We start from the raw sequence: 17,807 nt of genomic DNA on the forward strand, positions 1-17,807 counted from the left end.
CAACTGTAGCACTATTTAGTTTTGTTTCTTTGCATACTCAATTTCTTCATTTATCACCCTATTTCAGAGAAGCACAGACACCCATGTTCAAACATGCCCCTTCTATGATCATCTTATGAGTACTGCAGTCTTGGAAACACGAAATGAAGTACTTATCAACCAAAGTAACATTAGGAGAGAGAGTAGAACACTGCTTTCCAAGATGCCTGTGTTTTATTTCACAGCAACACAGTGCATCCATTTAGCACCGACAAAAGACAAAAAGCTGTGATGTGATACATTTCAATAAAAGAAGATGGTAATACTTGAATACTGTCTTTTAATTAAGGAACCTCTTAAAGTGCACTAATGCATAACTGCAACATTGTTACTGTTCTGCTCTGGTGTATGCTATTAGGGAAGTGACGGCAGTGAAATTAGGTAAGTAGTGTGTTCTTATTGCCATAAAGTTTGCAATCTTATCTAAAAAGGCATGGTTCAAAACCATGAAAATGCACTGGAAAGCATCAGTATGCAAGTCTGGAAGGCATACAGAGTATTGGCAATAACATAGAAAATGCCTTTGTGTACAGCCCGAGTAATAGTCTTCTATAGAATTGACTGAAAGGACTCAGGGCATGAACGTGTTTTTCATTTTAAGTGTGCTATAGAGATGCTGTACTGAAGATTCCTGATACAATATGCTAGAATTTTGCCAGAAGAAAGCAACAGAGACAGTTCCTACATCCCGGGTTTCAAGAGATGAGGAAAACTCCTTAGCTCAAAGGAAGCTATAAATATCACAGAAACATGCAACTACTAGAAGTTCCAGAGTTTTTTTCTCCAGTGAAGAGGCTTAACATTTATGTCACTATCCATGACATTAAGGGTGGCTCAGATATCAGCACCTGACAAAGATAATGAGAAAAAAATGTTTCAAAGATTGTAAGTTTAAAAAACAAAATGAACTTTTTAAGCATTGATCAGAACAAGTAGCAAATTAAGTAACTTCCTACTTTGAAGGTCTTCATTCTGAAGGGCTGGTGGTTGTTAGTGTTGCTACAAGACCATATTAGTCCTTCCACAGAAGGAACATGCTGAAGATGTAATGGCTCAACATGAAAGTGATGGCTGGGACAGTTAGGCCATGAAGAAGTCAAAATGCAGGAGGTAAAATGAAAGAAGGCACATGAAAGGGATGAAACTGGGCAGATGAGGCATTTCTCCTGAGAAACTGGACTAAACTGACAGACTGAATGGACAATAGGGGACAGACAGGTAGTTTTTACAAAAGTTTGCATGCTTCACCTATCTTTTCATACAACAGGGCAATAAGTACCAGTATTTTGGGGCTAAAAACTAGCATGTTTTTCAGCATGTAAGCCTCCCCAGCATGCAATCACACAACACCTGCAGAAACAGGGAAAAACTGCTTCCTTACCACTTGTCTCATTTATCAGTTTGCTCACGCTGACAGTACATGCTTTGCTACATATCAGAGAGGAAAAACTCTCCTGTACTTACTCAGACGTGTATGTATCTGATTAAATACCCCACTTACTGCAACAGTGCATGGCAGAACAAAGGCTATACAACACAACACAGCAAAACGAGCTGAGAAACTGCAGAGGAAGGACAACTAAGCACCTATTGTCAAGCATGCCAAGGAGGGCCCACAACTCTTTTTTTCTGAGATGCATCCTGAAGAACTTTGGCACTTCATAACAAGCAAGGCTCCTACAACATTTGAAAGGCAGATTTCAGGAACTAGGTCAATGCTCAGCAATGTATTTGTTCTTAAATATATTTGTATCTTAAGCATAAGGATGGTTTTAATTTTCTAAGCAAATGCACACCACCAGATCAGCAGAAACATACAAAAATGGGTTGTTTCCCTTTTCTCCACTTTTGAAGTACATTCTCCACCCTCTCCATGAGTCATGACACACAGATCACTACATGCTATATTAACTTACCATGTATTTCTTGGGCAATAGCTTAACTGTATCATAAAGCTTGAGTCAAGATTTTATAAGGACCGAGCCTCAGGATTCTTGTAAACAAACAGAATATGCCATTTTCTACCCATTTTAAAGGACTGCATGGTATTCAAGCAACAGGAGAGGACTGCAGCTTCCCATGTTGGTTTCTCAGAGTTCATCTCCCACAACTCTACTTGACTGAGAGTGAAAGTTGCATTCATTTGTTAGAAATGTTAATGGTCACACTTTAATATTTGTGTTGCCACCCAAGGATCAGTCTGGCATTCAGGCTTTGTGCAATGACAAGGCCTAATATTAGATTTTTTTTTTAATCCTTTGGCTTCCCTAAAGCCAAATATTATCACCTGAGCATATTAATGTGAGTTTGCTCTGTTCATTCTGGGATTCTCTTGGTCACTGTAATTCCAGCATATCCTTTACTAGTAACTGAGCTCTTTTCCACGCATTTGCAAAATGACTGTCCTTTCCATACATTCATTTAGCTTGATGTGGATGCCACACCGTACAATGATTTTTCTCACAGTGCTAACTATATTCCTGGTTAATTCCACCTTCATGCAGGCAGACTTTCTCCCAACAGGACTGGACTCAGGAACACACTCTAAAGGTAGAGTATATGAAACCCAAGAATATTTCTGTACTTTCTGTCTTCCTTACATATTCTTTGAAATGTTCTTTTATCCAACTGCTTGCTGTGTACTTTTTCACACAACAGCCATTCCAATTTCTATTTTAAAAAAAGTGTTTACGGTATGAGTGCATCCCTTCATTCTCCTAAGGCTTCATCTAAATATTAACAAAACAATTAAGGCTGAAATCCTTAATTAAATTAAGGTGGAGGAGGACTGGATTTCACTCTGGACCGTTTAATAGAATCATTTCATTCCTTCATCATTGTCCAGCCACATCTAAAGGTAGGCCTTAAGCCATACAGAAGTCAGGACATTTACAGATCTCTGCTCAAAAACTACTTATTTCGGAATAATAGTTTAGGTCCTCCTCACCCTTCCCTTCCTTTCCCCTCCTCTTCAATTCAAACAAATAAGGGCTCTTTCCAAAGACTTTGGATAGATCTGATCTCAAGGACAGGAAGGTATCTGTGTGACAACGGTCTGGAACAGACATTTTTTTTGTCCCCACTAAGCCAGGATGTTAGTTAATTGCTTAATTCTCACTGAGCTTAGCCAAACAGCACTAAGTTAAGAAGCCATAAGACAATGAGAAAATGTGAACCATGTAGTTAATTGTAAAAAATAAAGCAGTGCCAATATTCATACTTACAGGCTGAGGCTGTTCTGCAATACAGCAGTTGAAACACAACCAAAACTCACTCATTGTTTACAGTCTGAAGTTGGAACACAGATGAAAAGCAGGACTCAACCTCTGTAATCTGTCTCCAGGTAGCAAGTTCTTTGAATAGGTTTATTTATAATGGTTCCAATGTGAAAATCTTTTCTGTTGAGCTCTTCCCCAAAGACAAGTTAGTCCCAGGACAAACAACTTGAAGGCGAAAAGTTATTTCAGAGTCGTTTCAGAAGGTTGGTCCCAGCACCACAGAAATGTTATGTATGCTTCTTTGGTCCCTAGCGTTATGTGAACCTGAAAACAGAAGTACAATACATGAAAAAGAAAGAATATACAGAATCTCGTGCTCCCAGACAGCCACCCACACCAGTGATGTCTTGGTAATATCTTGAACCACAAACTGAAGAGACACTAGCAAACAAGTCACATGCTTACTTCTACAGTGACTACCAAAACCAGCATATACCAGAAATCCATATGAGGCTTACATTCCAGCTTTGGTTACATGAAGTGATATCAAGAACTGGTGTCCAATCTTTTGGCAGCGATCTCTGTTTGCTCTGTTTCTAACTTTCAAATGTAATTTTAGAAAGTGACAATTGCCCATACACCCCTTTAAACTTCTTAGGGAATTGTGCCAACTGACACTTCATATTTCTCAATAGAAAAGTTGCCCAGTCCATTCACAGCATGATGTTTAAATAGGATTGAACCCCAACCCTGTCTCACAGCTGTCAAGCAGAGGTGCACTTTTCAAATGTTGAGGAAACAAATAAATAGATTTCCATATATGGAAAATTTGCAAAATGGCTGGAGTTGGTCAACTCAAGGTATTTTCCTTCCACTCTCTCTACCTTCCTGCTTCACGTACACCTAGCTTCAAAATAGGACATTACTTCTAGAGTTTGAAACTGTTTCCTTAAACCTCTAATTCCTCATGTGGAACAACTAAGGCTCCAGATTCCAACCATTCCTTTGCTAAAATAATGTTTATTGGTTAATCTCCAACCTGATTTCTTTCAGTTAAGAGTGCAATAAAAATTCCTGTGAGATTTTACCCTGGTTGTTTATCTTGCCATCTATCATAAACTTCTACTTGCAGAGAAAGTGAGATAATGAGCATTCAGAAGTTTTTACATGCCTACTCCTTAATAATTCTATATACGACTGCATCTTCATTTATAGAAATGTGTGCATAACTATGCATCATTATTTGCACACAATTCCTTACAGTATGAAGTGGTTTGGAGACTCCATGGGATACATAAACTACATATGTATTTATATACGTACATACATGTACATTCTGTGGCAGAGCAGTCCCACTTAGCTACTGCCTTCATCAGTTCTCTACATACCAAGCACATAAGCAATGAGGTCCCTCATTTACTACATACATGCCAAGTTACTGTACTGTGCAGCCACTACTAGTCAGGTACCTTCCAGGACTGTTGGCTACAATGCACACATACAGAAATATAGCAGCACCTTTCCCATACTAAGTCCAAAGCCTCTGGGAAGCTTTCCTACTTCTTACCTTTTAAGAGACTAACAAAGGCTCTTCAAGAAATAAATGCATGCTGCAGTAACACCATCTAAACAGCAAAACCCCAGCAAAAGTACTTGTTTCTTGTAGCTTTGAAAAAGCTACTGGTCATATTTAAGGTTATATGCCTGTTTGTGGCATTTCTTGCTTAACAATCAGAATAGGAAGGGGGGAAAAAATGCTTTGTTAGTTTTTCCTATCACTAACACCATATAAAGCAAAGCAATTTTATTAAACAGAACACCTTGAGGGTAAAGAAACCTAAAAAACACCCCCCCCCCAAAATCCTTGTACAGAACCTTTCTTTTGTCAGACACTTCAAAAAAAGGTCTTAGTACAGTGCTAATATGACATATTTTCACTACTTAAAAGATTTTTTCCTACCTCAAAAATGATCATCTAAATCCCATGTATGTGTCAAGAAGCTGCAATAAAACATGGGAATTATCAACCAACCAACAGGGTGAAAGCCAAGAATGAAAACAACTTTAAAAGTCTCTAAAGAAGTTCTCACTTCATAATTGGGTAGCTTCACATCATTTTCTCAATTCTTCTGGTTATTGAAAGTGTGATCAACTTTAAATAGCAAGAGCTGGGCTAACACAGGAAAGCTTGATAAGAAGCTACTGTTCTCTGCAGTCTCAGCATTTGCATGCTACACAATTCTTTTCTAAACTTGATTTAATATGTAACAAAATTGGAACTAAACCATGGTTAACTGCAGTTAAGCACGTAACAATTGACAATTTTAGTCCAGTGACTTTACAGCTTATGTCTCCTTGAAACTTGGTGGTTTTACTTCTGAGGCTCAAAGTTGTTTTGAAACGCAGCAATGCTCCCCCAATGCTAGCTGCTCAGATTACAAGAAATTGGGAAAACAAGTACTCAAAGTCAGAGCATTTTAAAGTCTAATGTATTATAACCTGCCAGAGCTATAAACAGATACATTGCAGGGGTCTTCTCTTGCTGCACAAGTGACCTAATACTCTGATTTGCAGCTCCTGAAATTCTGACACTCATATTATTGCTTCTTCACAATCTCCTTTTGACAAAGTCCAGATTTAACATATCAAATTCTTGTTCTCACAGAGGGTTAACTTCCATCCTGCTGTTACACCCGTGCACAGAAGATGTATATGGAAAGGGCAAGGAAATTCCTCTGTCAATCCATCTCCTTGTTTGCTCACTGATAGCTGGCACGCTCCTCCAGCTCACTGCAGCGTTAAGGGCCATGTTGACCTGAAGCCCTGGGAACAAACCTGAAGGGCTTCTGTATGCTCCTGTGAGCCTGGAAGGCTCCACCTGGTTAGAAAATACTCAAGGGTGCAGAAGACTTTGTCTACCCAGCCGCTCCCACCATGCAGGACTTGTGCCCTCCAGGACAGAGTTCTCTTTGAAACTGACTCCCCACCTTAAATCAAGAGCTGCTGAGTGACAAAGCCACACTAGAGATCGTGAATAATAGTCTCTGAAAACACGTTCATTCTTAAAAATGTATTTTATCTTCTATAGCCTGCATAGTGCCACATTTGCCTTTAATTTCATGCTTCTGCAATCAGTACCAAGCAGTTTTTCAATCCGTTGTCTCTTAATTAAAAAAAAAAAAAAAACAGTGGTGGAAGGACATATCTCTAAGTCTGGAGAAAACTAACGGTAACTGCACCTCTTAAAATGCAAACAAAAGCTTAGCAGTATTTGTTAGAGCACTGGAATTTTAAACACTTCCACTCTGCTAAACAAATGATTTTTACAGCGGCCAAGTTAATATAAAAGATAAGGTATAAATCTGCTGCACCAAAATGGAAAGAAAAAGCAATTAAACAGAAGGCAAAAAGGTGTCTCGGCTCTGTGATGTCAACAGCAATACACCAGACTTCTCTTACACTGCTACTTGCTTGTTTAATGTAAAAGTTGGAACAGGAAAATTCTGCTGTTCTTTTGCAAATTGTTGGTTAGAAGGAAAGAACGAACAAAGAAAGCACCATACTGACTTACAGCTACCAGTCAGATAATTATGTAGTACCAGCCCACTAGCAATCTCATGAGAAAGTGTTCCTGCAAAGCCTGGACTGCACCCCAAACTTAGCTGCAATTAATGAGATCCCAAAACATGTGCAATACTTCACAGCTAGTTCTCTGCTTTATTGTAGGATCAAGCTTTTAATATGGCACTGTTTGCAAGTGTTGCTGCATTTGTCTGTGTAGACTTGCCAAATGAAGAGGACAACAGAGGCTGAAGAACACAGTTGAGACAACAGCTCCATCACTCTTTGTTTTCACTCTTTACACAGTTTATGGTGCTCAGAGTGGCAGCTCATGTGAAAAAGACAAGGCGCTTATTCTGTCTGAACCACAAAGTTAATCAGAGTGATGAATGGTGAAACACCTATTTGCTCCTTCCCACTTCAACTTTCTGAACTCTGAATGCAACTTATGTTAGAGTGTATGATTCACACTGCAAGAACACACAGGACTATCATGCTGAACAACTTTGTCACATTTTAAGGCTTTTATACCTTATGTATGACTTAAAATTTCTATAAATGGGATGAAACTAAAGTAGCACGAAGAAATGTAGACACTGAAAAGGATACATTGTTTAAAATTTAAAGTGAAAACCAGTAAGGTCATTTTCATTACTCTGAAGTTCATTCCACAGCAGCTGATCTCACGCAAACCCCAAAACTACTGCTTATTGTTAAATACCAGTCATAAAGGCAGTAAGTGCAAACACTGCATTAATGGATAGTCTGGGTGGAGCACATTCTCTTACAGTATCAGCAATTTTTCTTATTAAAGCAGTATTAACTTTTCTGAAGGAAATAAACAGAGCAGGAAAGGAGGAAGGGTAAGAAAAGAAATCCATCTCCCCTCCAAGCTCTTCACATTTACTGGCAAAAAGCGGGTTAGAGAACATTTACATTAGCTGATCCAAACAGGAATATGCTGCATGCTGTGGAGGGTCAGTTAGAATAAAGCTACTTATTAATTATATAGGCTAAGAACAGCTCTTGTTTTTAAAAAACATCTATAAAGTTCCTTTTAAGGGTGAACCCTCTATATCCTTTGACTGCATGCTGTTCGCTATGGCTTCAAACAGGAAGTGTGGTAACAACGCTCTTTGACAATCACTTGAAACAAATAAAACCACAGGAAGACAAAGAAAATGACTGCAGGTGTTAACATTCCATAAAAGACACTTTTTTTGTTTTTTCCTTAAAGGCTCTAAACAGCTATCATTTCTTTCAATCCTGCAAGCTCTAAGTAAGAAATGATCATTTCAGAGTTTATTTTTAACACTGCTTTTATATTTTTTGCTTTAAAATTCTATTGTAGCCATATTATTTCCTCTTGCTGCTCAGCAGATATAGTCAAGTGGCAGCAAGAAATGAGGCGGGAAGGGGATTAAGGTGGGTCCAAACCAACAGAGAGGTTGCACTGGTGCACGCTTCCATACACTTAGAACTGTAGCAATTGGCGGATGCTGTCCAGCTCTCAAACGAAGTGAGAAGTGTTCCCTTGCCAGCCTCAGTTTTTGAAATAAACCAATCTGTACAGGAAGCAGTAGAGGTTTTAAACAAACACTACCTACAGGCAAAGTTGCCTGCATGCAAGAATTTTGTGTCAGAAACTTTATCTCACCAGGGCAGCACACTTGCAGAAGCACTCTTCCTCCCTTCCCCCCTAGCAGAGCAGGCACTTCTGGGGACTTCGGCACTGCTTTTAATGCACCAATTACCTGCTGCACTTTCAGATCCTGAGAAACCTGAGCTGCAAGTAACTCTTGCCAAAGGACAACATTCACCATCGACATAGGCTGAATAAGGCTGAAATCACTTTTTCACTTCCTCATAACTTTCCCATATCTATTCTGCCCACCCCCTCACCCTGCCCCCCACAAGTGCTTCAGGGTTTAGTTTCAAGACATTGAAGAAGCTTCTTCAAAGTTTGAGTTAGACTTTTCTTGCATGTTTTCAAACCCTGAATGCATAGGTCCTGACTCTGTAAAAAAGTATTTTATTCATGTCTTTATGATACAGTTTTGAACATTATGACCAAAGCTATTTATAAGATTTTATTACAGGGTTTTATTTTCGGATTATTGGTCATTTGAGGTCAGGGGTTTTTTCTGCCCCTATTTATACTGAAATGGTTTTCTTTAGTGTCTTTCCTTAAGCAGCTTAGGAGTAGGTTGTATTTCAAATCAGGTTCAACATGTATTAATAGACATGAACATATTATGAGAGTGCTTTGCTTCTTAATTAGAAGTTTCAAAGAATATTGGAAATGGTGTGGCTTGCTTAAAGGAGAAAGATGCGGGGTTTTTTTAATTCTTGTTGTTATTAATAGAAGGGAGCCTAACTTTAGGAACAATCTCAGATTTCACTGGAACCAAAACACCTCCAGTTTCTGTCTGTGTTTTCAGCCTGTAAGAAGGCCCCTACAAGTTTCCCCACAGCAAATGTACCCATCAGAGATAATACATGGGAAGGCAGCAAAAGATATGGGAAGGGAACCACAGCAAGTCCGTAAGGAAAAATACTAGACTTTTCATATCAGGTCACTGACAGCATGAGAGGGAGCAGTAAAGCAGGTGAAGGCAGGAAAGCAGGCCATTCGGTCAAGGACACAACAGCTCACGCCGCGTGACAGTAAATCATGATGTTTGCGAGTGCCAGCTGCGAGCTTAAAGCAGAAAGCCTTTAAACATCTTTAAAATCATCTTGATAGTGTGAAGCTCAAACATTTATTTTATCATTGACAAGTGTCCTGCCCTTTTAACTTTTTTTTTTTTACACCCCCCACCTGCAATTGCCCAAGTTTTACTCTCTAGCCATTCTGTTACATTTAATTATTTCAGCTAAGTGGCCCGACCGTTGAAAGGTCCTTATTCCTTTGTGCACAAAACCAACAAATAAAACAAACAGTATTACATGGGTCCCATTAAAATTCCCTGTGTCCAGTTTGAAACATAAAAGCATAGTTTTTCAGGGCCAAACCAAGTTTAACAGGCAATACTGTGTCAGTGACTGAGCACTGCAGGTAACCTTTTCCCCAGCACTGACATTTCAAAGCTTCCTGTGTCTTCAATTAATAATTGCTTTCAATATACATGGGTTCAACATAGCTTTCTGAACCAGCTGATACATAGCTTATACTATTTCCCACACATAAATGCAGACAGGAACTAGTTTGCTCAAAACCACAGCACAGAACATCTAATAGGTCTGCACTATGAAAATGTAGAAAGACTAATAGTAAATAAATTTGGACCATTAGTTTTCTAAGTAACAGGAAGACAAACCAAAGACAAAATAAGTATGTTTTGTCCTACGTAAGACATAGTCTAGGCATAATATATTTTGCCCTACGTACAAAAACAGTCAGTTAAGAACAAGTGAGAAGCCTTTGAGAATCCACTCCTACGGTTTAGGAAATCTGATTTCATACTGCCTGCCTATTCCCATTTAAAAAAAAAAAAAAAAATCATGTTAGTCAAAGTTCTAATTGGGCAGTAACGTTATGTACTTAAGTGGTAAGCCCTATTGAAGGTAACACAAAAGAACACTTTTCTCAGCTGGCCTCTTTGTTAATTCTAACAGGTAATACTTGTCAGAAGGTAAAAATAAACAAGGCAAACTAGTGGTCTATGGCAGGCTCTGAACAGGGTACCATTTCCATAAAGAATGGAAAGAAAAAAACCCCAAAAAACCAAAACCTCCCTGAAGAGCCCCATTATTACTTTTAAAGTAATGATGGGAAATGCTCAACATTGGCATTCAGAGAGTCCATCACGTTAACAACAGTGTAGCATTAAAAGGAATGGAATGTCTATTGGGAAAGAAATACCCATGAGAAACTACGTGACAGACTATACAAGGTATTCAAAAGATCCCTACCTGTTTTTTAGTATGACAATATGCAAAAAGCATTATTCACAGCATTTATAATACTCCTTTTTCACAGAAAACGAATACACCAAAGCATTTTCAAGGAGGGTTTAGGATAGAGGAAAGGGGTATGTGGGAACAAGGAGAGAGAAGACCAGTAAAACTGTCAAGAGTTCAGAGGCAGAGTCTCACCAGTACAGTAAGTGTTTCATGTCAAAAAAAATTAACATGGCACACCCCTATTGCAGATTTTAACTTAGTACTGTAAGACAGACAGCCTTGCAACAGATGTCTGCCACTGTATCTAAAGACATTTTAAAGCACTTTATTATATAAATTATTTATTTATATATTTATTTATGCACTAAGTATATTATTGCTGTCACTTCCTCACCTCCCACTCAAGTACAAAACAATTATGAGACCAATTACAGCAAGCAAAGCAGCATCACCTTTTGTGGGACTGGATAAATTAAGTTTACACAGTCCCCCAGTAACGCTAGCTAGGGTGCACATTTGCCTGTTTGAAAAGCCAGATGAATCACCTCTGTTCAAGCCTTCCTTGGCATGTGGCAATGAGATGTTTCAAACAGGAAGAGTGCATCAGCACAACCAGCATGCTTCTGCTTTAGGTTTCAATTTTGTAGCTTGCAAACAATAAAGCAGCAACAGTTTTCTGTTCAAAGTGTGACAGAACAGTGTATTTTTAATGTGCTAGCATTTAAGGTCCTACCATTTCTTTGTATTTGTTCTCTAGCCCTAAAAGGGCTCTCTATTATTAGCTGCTTTAGATTACTTGAACTCTGTTTGTGCACCTGCACATATGCACATGGGAGACTGCTTAAAGAAACTTAAAAACTAAGAGAAATCACATTTTCAAAGATACTTGGATCACTCTACAATAGAAGTGGAATTTAGGATGTTTGGAGTATGTACTTACAAAAGTTATAGGCAGAGACCTATTAGGTCATGCAGCCCATCTTCTCAGGCATACCAGTTCCCAGGTAGCAGTACAGTCTATTGTACTGTGCAGTCTATTGTACTTTCAGCGCTCCCATTAATTCTCCTGAATGATCACTCTGCAGCTTAATACAGATGACATCTGCTGGCTTCAATTTCTACCACCTTTAGCAGTTGCTCATTTAAACAGTACTCAGACAACAACCACATATATGCAACACTAAACTGGGCTATGACTGGTCTGGAGTGGTGTCAGTTTTTCCTGACTAGACACTTCAAAGCAGTATATTAAAATGTTTAGTTATTTCATAGCAGGTCCATCTTCAGACAGAAAATGGTGCAGGAATACAAGTCATACCACCCAAGTTAGGCAGGAAAAGCAGGATGTTACTGGGCATACGGCAGAGCCAGGAAGCACAGAAGTTTCGGAACCAGTGAGAAGTGGCAAGTGCTGACTGGGCCTATTAAGATTTCACTCTAAAGATAAGCATGGGGAGCCGCACCACTAGGCTGACAAAGCAAGTCTTAAAAAGAATGCTCTAGTCAGAAATATATGTACACGTGAAAATGCTTACCATAGTTACATGTGCTTTCAGACCAGAGCATGTGGGGGAGTGGGGAGGAATCAGATAAATTGCCTGGTGTTTTCCTCTTCTCCCATCAATAGCCAGAGATCTGCTACCACAATACTGTGCAACACACAGCATGAAGTGATACTCAGACAGCACAGGGTCAGGTTTCATCTTTATCAAGCCACATAGAGCAAGACATGGTTCTCTTCCACTCCCTCCAGACATTTCTTAAGTCACTTAAGGGAAAGGAAAATCTAAACATAACTGTAGCAGCAAAGAAGGTGGGTTCATGTATCATAATTTAAATATGCCATAATGCAGAAGAGTGTCCTAATTCTGTAATCCTTAAACAATTGCAAAGAAAACAATGAATTGAAATACAACTACTAAGAAGTATGCACAGAGAGATTCTAGGCTTCCACAGCACAGGTAACCCCTCTTACCCACTTCTACACACAAGAAGCCTACCAAATATCATGACTGCGTGTGCATGCACATGTCCATATGAAGCCGCACACACAACCCACAATTCAGTAACTGCAAACAAAATCTTGAAAGTTCTCGCTGATTTTCATTTTGTGATGGATATTTGCTTATTAATTTCTTGGTTGGAAGTGCAGATCAAGTTTGTTGTTTGGCAAGTCTGTGACAGATACACCCACTCTTGAGTGGACAGTGCTTGGTCCAGGCATCACCTACAAGGAGGTCTGACTGAAGTCAGCCCCACTGTGCAAACCATGAGAACTATGCTAGGCTGTATCTTCACTGGTATGAAGGAATCTAGACCATGTCTTATCAGGAGCTAACAGTACCAGCCTGAGCTGGGACTAGACAAAACTAAAACTGCTACAGCTGCACATATACCAAAGCAGGGTTTGACTACAAGCCAATCACTTTATGCTACAAACATCTGTAGCCCCCCCCAAACCCATTGAACTCTCCTGTACTGCAGCAGGCTGCACAGCAGCGATCTCCCCCTCAAGCAGGAACACCTCTCAAGGTTATGCCTCAAGGTTGAGAGACCCCTTACCCAGCATCCGATATCTATAACAAGGTAAATGATATTTTACATAAGGCCTAAAAGTATCTTAGAATCACAGCGTATTCTAAGCTGGAAGAGACCCATAAGGATCATAAAGTCCAACTCCCTGCTCCTTGCAGGACTACCCAGAACTAAACCATATGACTAAGAGCATCATCCAGATGCTCCGTGAACTCCGACAGGCTTGGTGCCATGACGACTTCCCTGGGGAGCCCGTTCCAGTGACCAACCACCCTCCCAGTGAAGAACCTGTTCCTAATGTCCAATCTGAACTTCCTCTGATGCAACTTCATTCCATTTCCTCATGTCCTACTGGCTGGTCACCAGAGACAGGAGATCAGCACCTCCCCCTCCACTGCCCACCTTGAGGAAGCTGTAGACTGCGATGTGGTCACACCTCTGCCTTCCCTCCTCCAAGCTGAACAAGCCAAGTGACCTCAGCTGCTCCTCTTAAGTCTTGCCCATCTTGGTCACCCTCTTCTGAACACACTCCAACAGTTCGATGTCCTTCTTGTACTGAGGCGCCCAAAACTGCGCAGAGTACTCAAGGAGGGGCTGCACCAGTGCAGTGTAGAGTGGGACGATCATCTCCCTCAACCGGCTAGCTATGCTGTGCTCAATGCACGCCAGGACACAGTTGTCCCTTTTGGCTGCCAGGGTACACTGCTGACTCATATTCAACTTGCCATCAACCCACAGCCCCAGCTCTCTTTCTGCAGGGCTGCTCTCCAGCTTCTCATCCCCCAATTTGTATGTATAAGCAGGATTACCGTGTCCCAGGAGCAGAATCTGGCACTTACTCTTGTTAAATTTCATACGTTGGTGACTACGGAGCTCTCTAGTCTATCCAGATCTCTGTAAGGCCTCTCTACCCTCAAGGCAGTCCATAGCTCCTCCTAATTTAGTATCATCGGCAAACTTACTTAATGTACATTCAACTCCTGCATCCAGATCATTTATAAAAACATTAAAGAGCACTGGCCCTGAAATTGAGTCCTAGGGAACCCCACTGGTGACTGATCACCAGCCTGATGTAACCCCATTTACTATAATCCTTTGAGCCTGACCTGTCAGCCACCTGTTCACCCAACATATTAGGGACTTGTCCAGCTGTATGCTGGGCTGGACATTTTGTCCAGAAGAATACTGCGAGACAGTATCAAAAGCTTTGCTAAAATGCAAAAAAACACATCTGCTGGCTTTCCTTGGTCAACTAGATGGGTGACATTGTCATAAAAGGAAATTAAGTTAGTTAAGCAGGACTTTCCATTGTAAACTCATGCTGGCTATGGCTGGTGACTGCACTGTCTCTCAAGTGTTCTTCAATAACTCCCTGAATAACCTTCTCCATAATTTTACCAGGCACTGAAGTGAGACTGACAGGCCTGTAATTACCAGGGTCTTCCTTCTTACTCTTCTTGAAAATTGGGTTAAATCACTGCTTAATTACCATTCAATTATTGCTTAATTGATTACCATTTAATTTTCAATCATCATGCATCAAATTATCATTTGATCATCATCTAATCATTAATAAAACCCTTTTAGTTAACCCCGTAACAATGACTTCGCTTAATTCACCTGCAACACATGTCTTTTTATACACTAGACAATGTGAACTTTACCAAATAAAGTTTCATTATAAGTTAAAGTTTAAGAAAAAAGGTAGAGATGTGCAATTTTAAAACCAAAAGATACTATGCCATAACATACATAGAAAAATAGCCAAGCATACTTATAGTCAGCTTAAAATAAAAAACACATGGTGCACAAGACAAATCTGCAACACTGAAATGCAATTTCAATGAAGATACCAGAATTACTGACCTAGTTAAGAAACAAAGTGCTGTACAAAAAAGGGAGTTTCAAAATGTTCCAGAAACATTTTAACAAAGTACGTATTCTCAGCAGAACAGTTACTGCTGTTCTGAAATCTGAACGCACAGGAAGCTAAATTGTCTCCTCAGAAATGACCTGCCTATCTTGCCAAGAAACACTGAATTGTGTTCCCTGTGTACCCACAAAAAGTTCAAGCCCATTACTGCTAAAAATGCCTATTTGGAAAATACCCTGCGGGTCATATCTTGGTGGTGGTGAAGTCACCTGAAGTTTTACTGCCACTGTAGAACTACTGTAAATCTCAAATGGTTTGACTTTCCTATGAAATGCCCATGTATACAGCAGCACATGGCTTACCTACACTGATATGTATTCAGTGAGTGGAAAAACCTCCTTGTGTCAAGGCTAAGAGTTATTTTTCCAATGAGTTTTAAAGTAAGTTGTTCATACCTGTAAATGATAAACAGGTTAATTTCAGCTCCCCAAACTGAAAGCTGCTGACAAAACCATAAGCAATTTGCGACACTGGTCTACTAAATAAGAAAGAAGCTTTATGTATCTTGATTCTTAGTCACTGGCTCACTATAAGGAAGTAAATAGGCAATGTGAAAAGTGTATGCTGACACCAAATAACCACAGGACGACACTGTATGAACTCCACCACAAACTTCTAGTTATATTAACTACAGCTATTCAAAATTGTTTTCTCATACAATAGACAGAAAACACCTCATTCACCTGCACCTCATTTACTCTGACTGCAAAAATGCTTCAGCCAGTTGGCTTTGACATACTCAGGCATCTGCCATAAACCCTCTTTCTTAAAAACACTGGGTTTTATCTGCTCTTAAGCATATTTTGCAGCCTTCCTACTCTTTTCCCAATACATTCTAGACTAAGCTCATGTCACGCAATAAAAGTTACATTCACTAGAGGAAGAACTATTACATGACATTTGCAAAGCGGAGTCATGCCAGCTGTTCAATATGACCTAGTTGAAAATTAATCAGAACAGTATTTCTTCCTCCTAAAAGCACAAGCTTAGGAAAAAAGAAGAAAAAAAAGCACACCAAAAGACATTTAGATTCATATGAAAGGAGACTAACTTTCAGGCTCCAATCTCAATCCAACCAGTAGACTGGAAGGAGAAGGTACACAGTGCCACTGACATTTCCTCCCAAAAGTCTAGTGCTGCAGCTTTCAATGCTACCTCCACTACACTGCAAATGGGTTTGCTTTACACACAAGAACAATGCAGCAAGAAAAATAAGCCATTCTAAAGCAAAGAGCACACACAGTTGTAAAGTTGGTCTGTGTTTCTATCCAGGGCAACAAAGAAGATGTAAATAGCATAACCTTTTTTTTTTCCTCAATTTACATTCTCAGTCACTGGTTTAATTGTTACTCTTCTTGCTGGTAGAAAATGTTTTTTGTACACTAATACTCAACTTGCAAAGCTATCTGCTTCTCAATTTAACGCAGTTTCAAAAACAGTACTTTCTATCACGCTACCAGGTGTTCAGAAACAGATGCTGTGAATGCACATCCAACCGCAGTGCTTGTGCTATCTGGAGTCTTAACTGGCTCCAATTTCATTAAACAAAAATTACCAAGCTGTCCAGCTCTTATCAGGCTTGCTTCCTACAGCTGAATGGAGAGATCTATTCTGAATTAGCAAGTAGGTACCAGAACAGCACAAGACCTTCCCAAAAAATCCTAACCCCCGCAAAAAAACCACACCACAATCCTCCCCACCCCCAAATAAGGGCATTTCATTCTTTAGCTCAAAGCCAGACAGCATTTGCTGCTTACTTCCTATTAGCTTTCAGTTACAGGAAAAAAGATGTAGTGTACAAAACCTAACCTCAGACCATGGCCCCTTGCCAAATGTCTCCCCCCTGCCACTCACATGCTCTGTACCTTGCCCCCTGCATGGGCATCTGTGTGGGAAAGGGGATTGATTTGTGCACGGTTGATAGTTGGGCATCAAGAGCTGGCTCTAACTTTGGTTTTTAAGATACAGCCTACAATGCAGCATATTGCTATCTTGCATGAAGGAATCAAAGCTGCATCGCGTCAAAACTGAAATAATTATTTCCAGGTTATTGTAACAACAACAACAACAAAAACACCTGGACTTAAAGGATCTGGTTTTTCACCTTCTTATTCTAGGAACTTCATGCATGAAATGCATTTATGGTTACAGTGCTATTATAAAACATTTACGTATTTGTCAATAACTAGTACATATTACCTCAAGAGAAGCACAGAGCACACAGCCAACTCAGACACTTCTGTATGATACTTTTGTTTCAATTTCACAGAAAGATTCTGTTGCCCCAAGGGGAAAGAGAGGTGCCTATGCTGAACACAGACATTAATTTCTCATTTAGTTGATGCCAGCTAGAAAGCCCCCCCCTTTTTTTTTGACCTATTAAGTCAATATTTTTAATCACGAAGAGCAATTAAGACACCAGTGCATTTTTTTCACCAATGAATGAAAAATCAAAGCTAAGTTACAAAGAATAAACATGAGATCAACTAACCTAGCTTAGTTATCAAATGTGGTCATTTTTTATTTGCATGATCACACTTTCAGGTGATAGGTGGAAGCATAAAACACACCTTTAATTAGAAAAAAAAATTATTATGCCCAAAAGCACAAATAAC

The 17,807-nt window shown here is 39.6% G+C and overlaps 1 protein-coding gene across 7 annotated transcripts in view; it reads right to left on the bottom strand.

Annotated features, from left to right (window-relative positions):
- Positions 1-17,807, bottom strand: part of LOC104036471 (CDC42 small effector protein 2) — a 107,641-nt gene that overhangs the window by 32,969 nt on the left and 56,865 nt on the right. For 6 of the 7 annotated variants that reach the window (XM_075726379.1, XM_075726380.1, XM_075726378.1 and 3 more), the window contains one exon: positions 3,264-3,581. In XM_075726379.1, coding sequence (XP_075582494.1) covers positions 3,264-3,317 — 54 coding nt within the window. In that variant the 5' untranslated portion in view covers positions 3,318-3,581. Of the gene's footprint in view, positions 1-3,263; positions 3,582-17,391; positions 17,486-17,807 lie in introns of those variants that run through there. The other variant, XM_075726382.1, reaches the window with a different exon arrangement.

Source organism: Pelecanus crispus, chromosome Z (genome assembly GCF_030463565.1).
Source record: "Pelecanus crispus isolate bPelCri1 chromosome Z, bPelCri1.pri, whole genome shotgun sequence".
Classification (NCBI taxonomy): domain Eukaryota; kingdom Metazoa; phylum Chordata; class Aves; order Pelecaniformes; family Pelecanidae; genus Pelecanus; species Pelecanus crispus.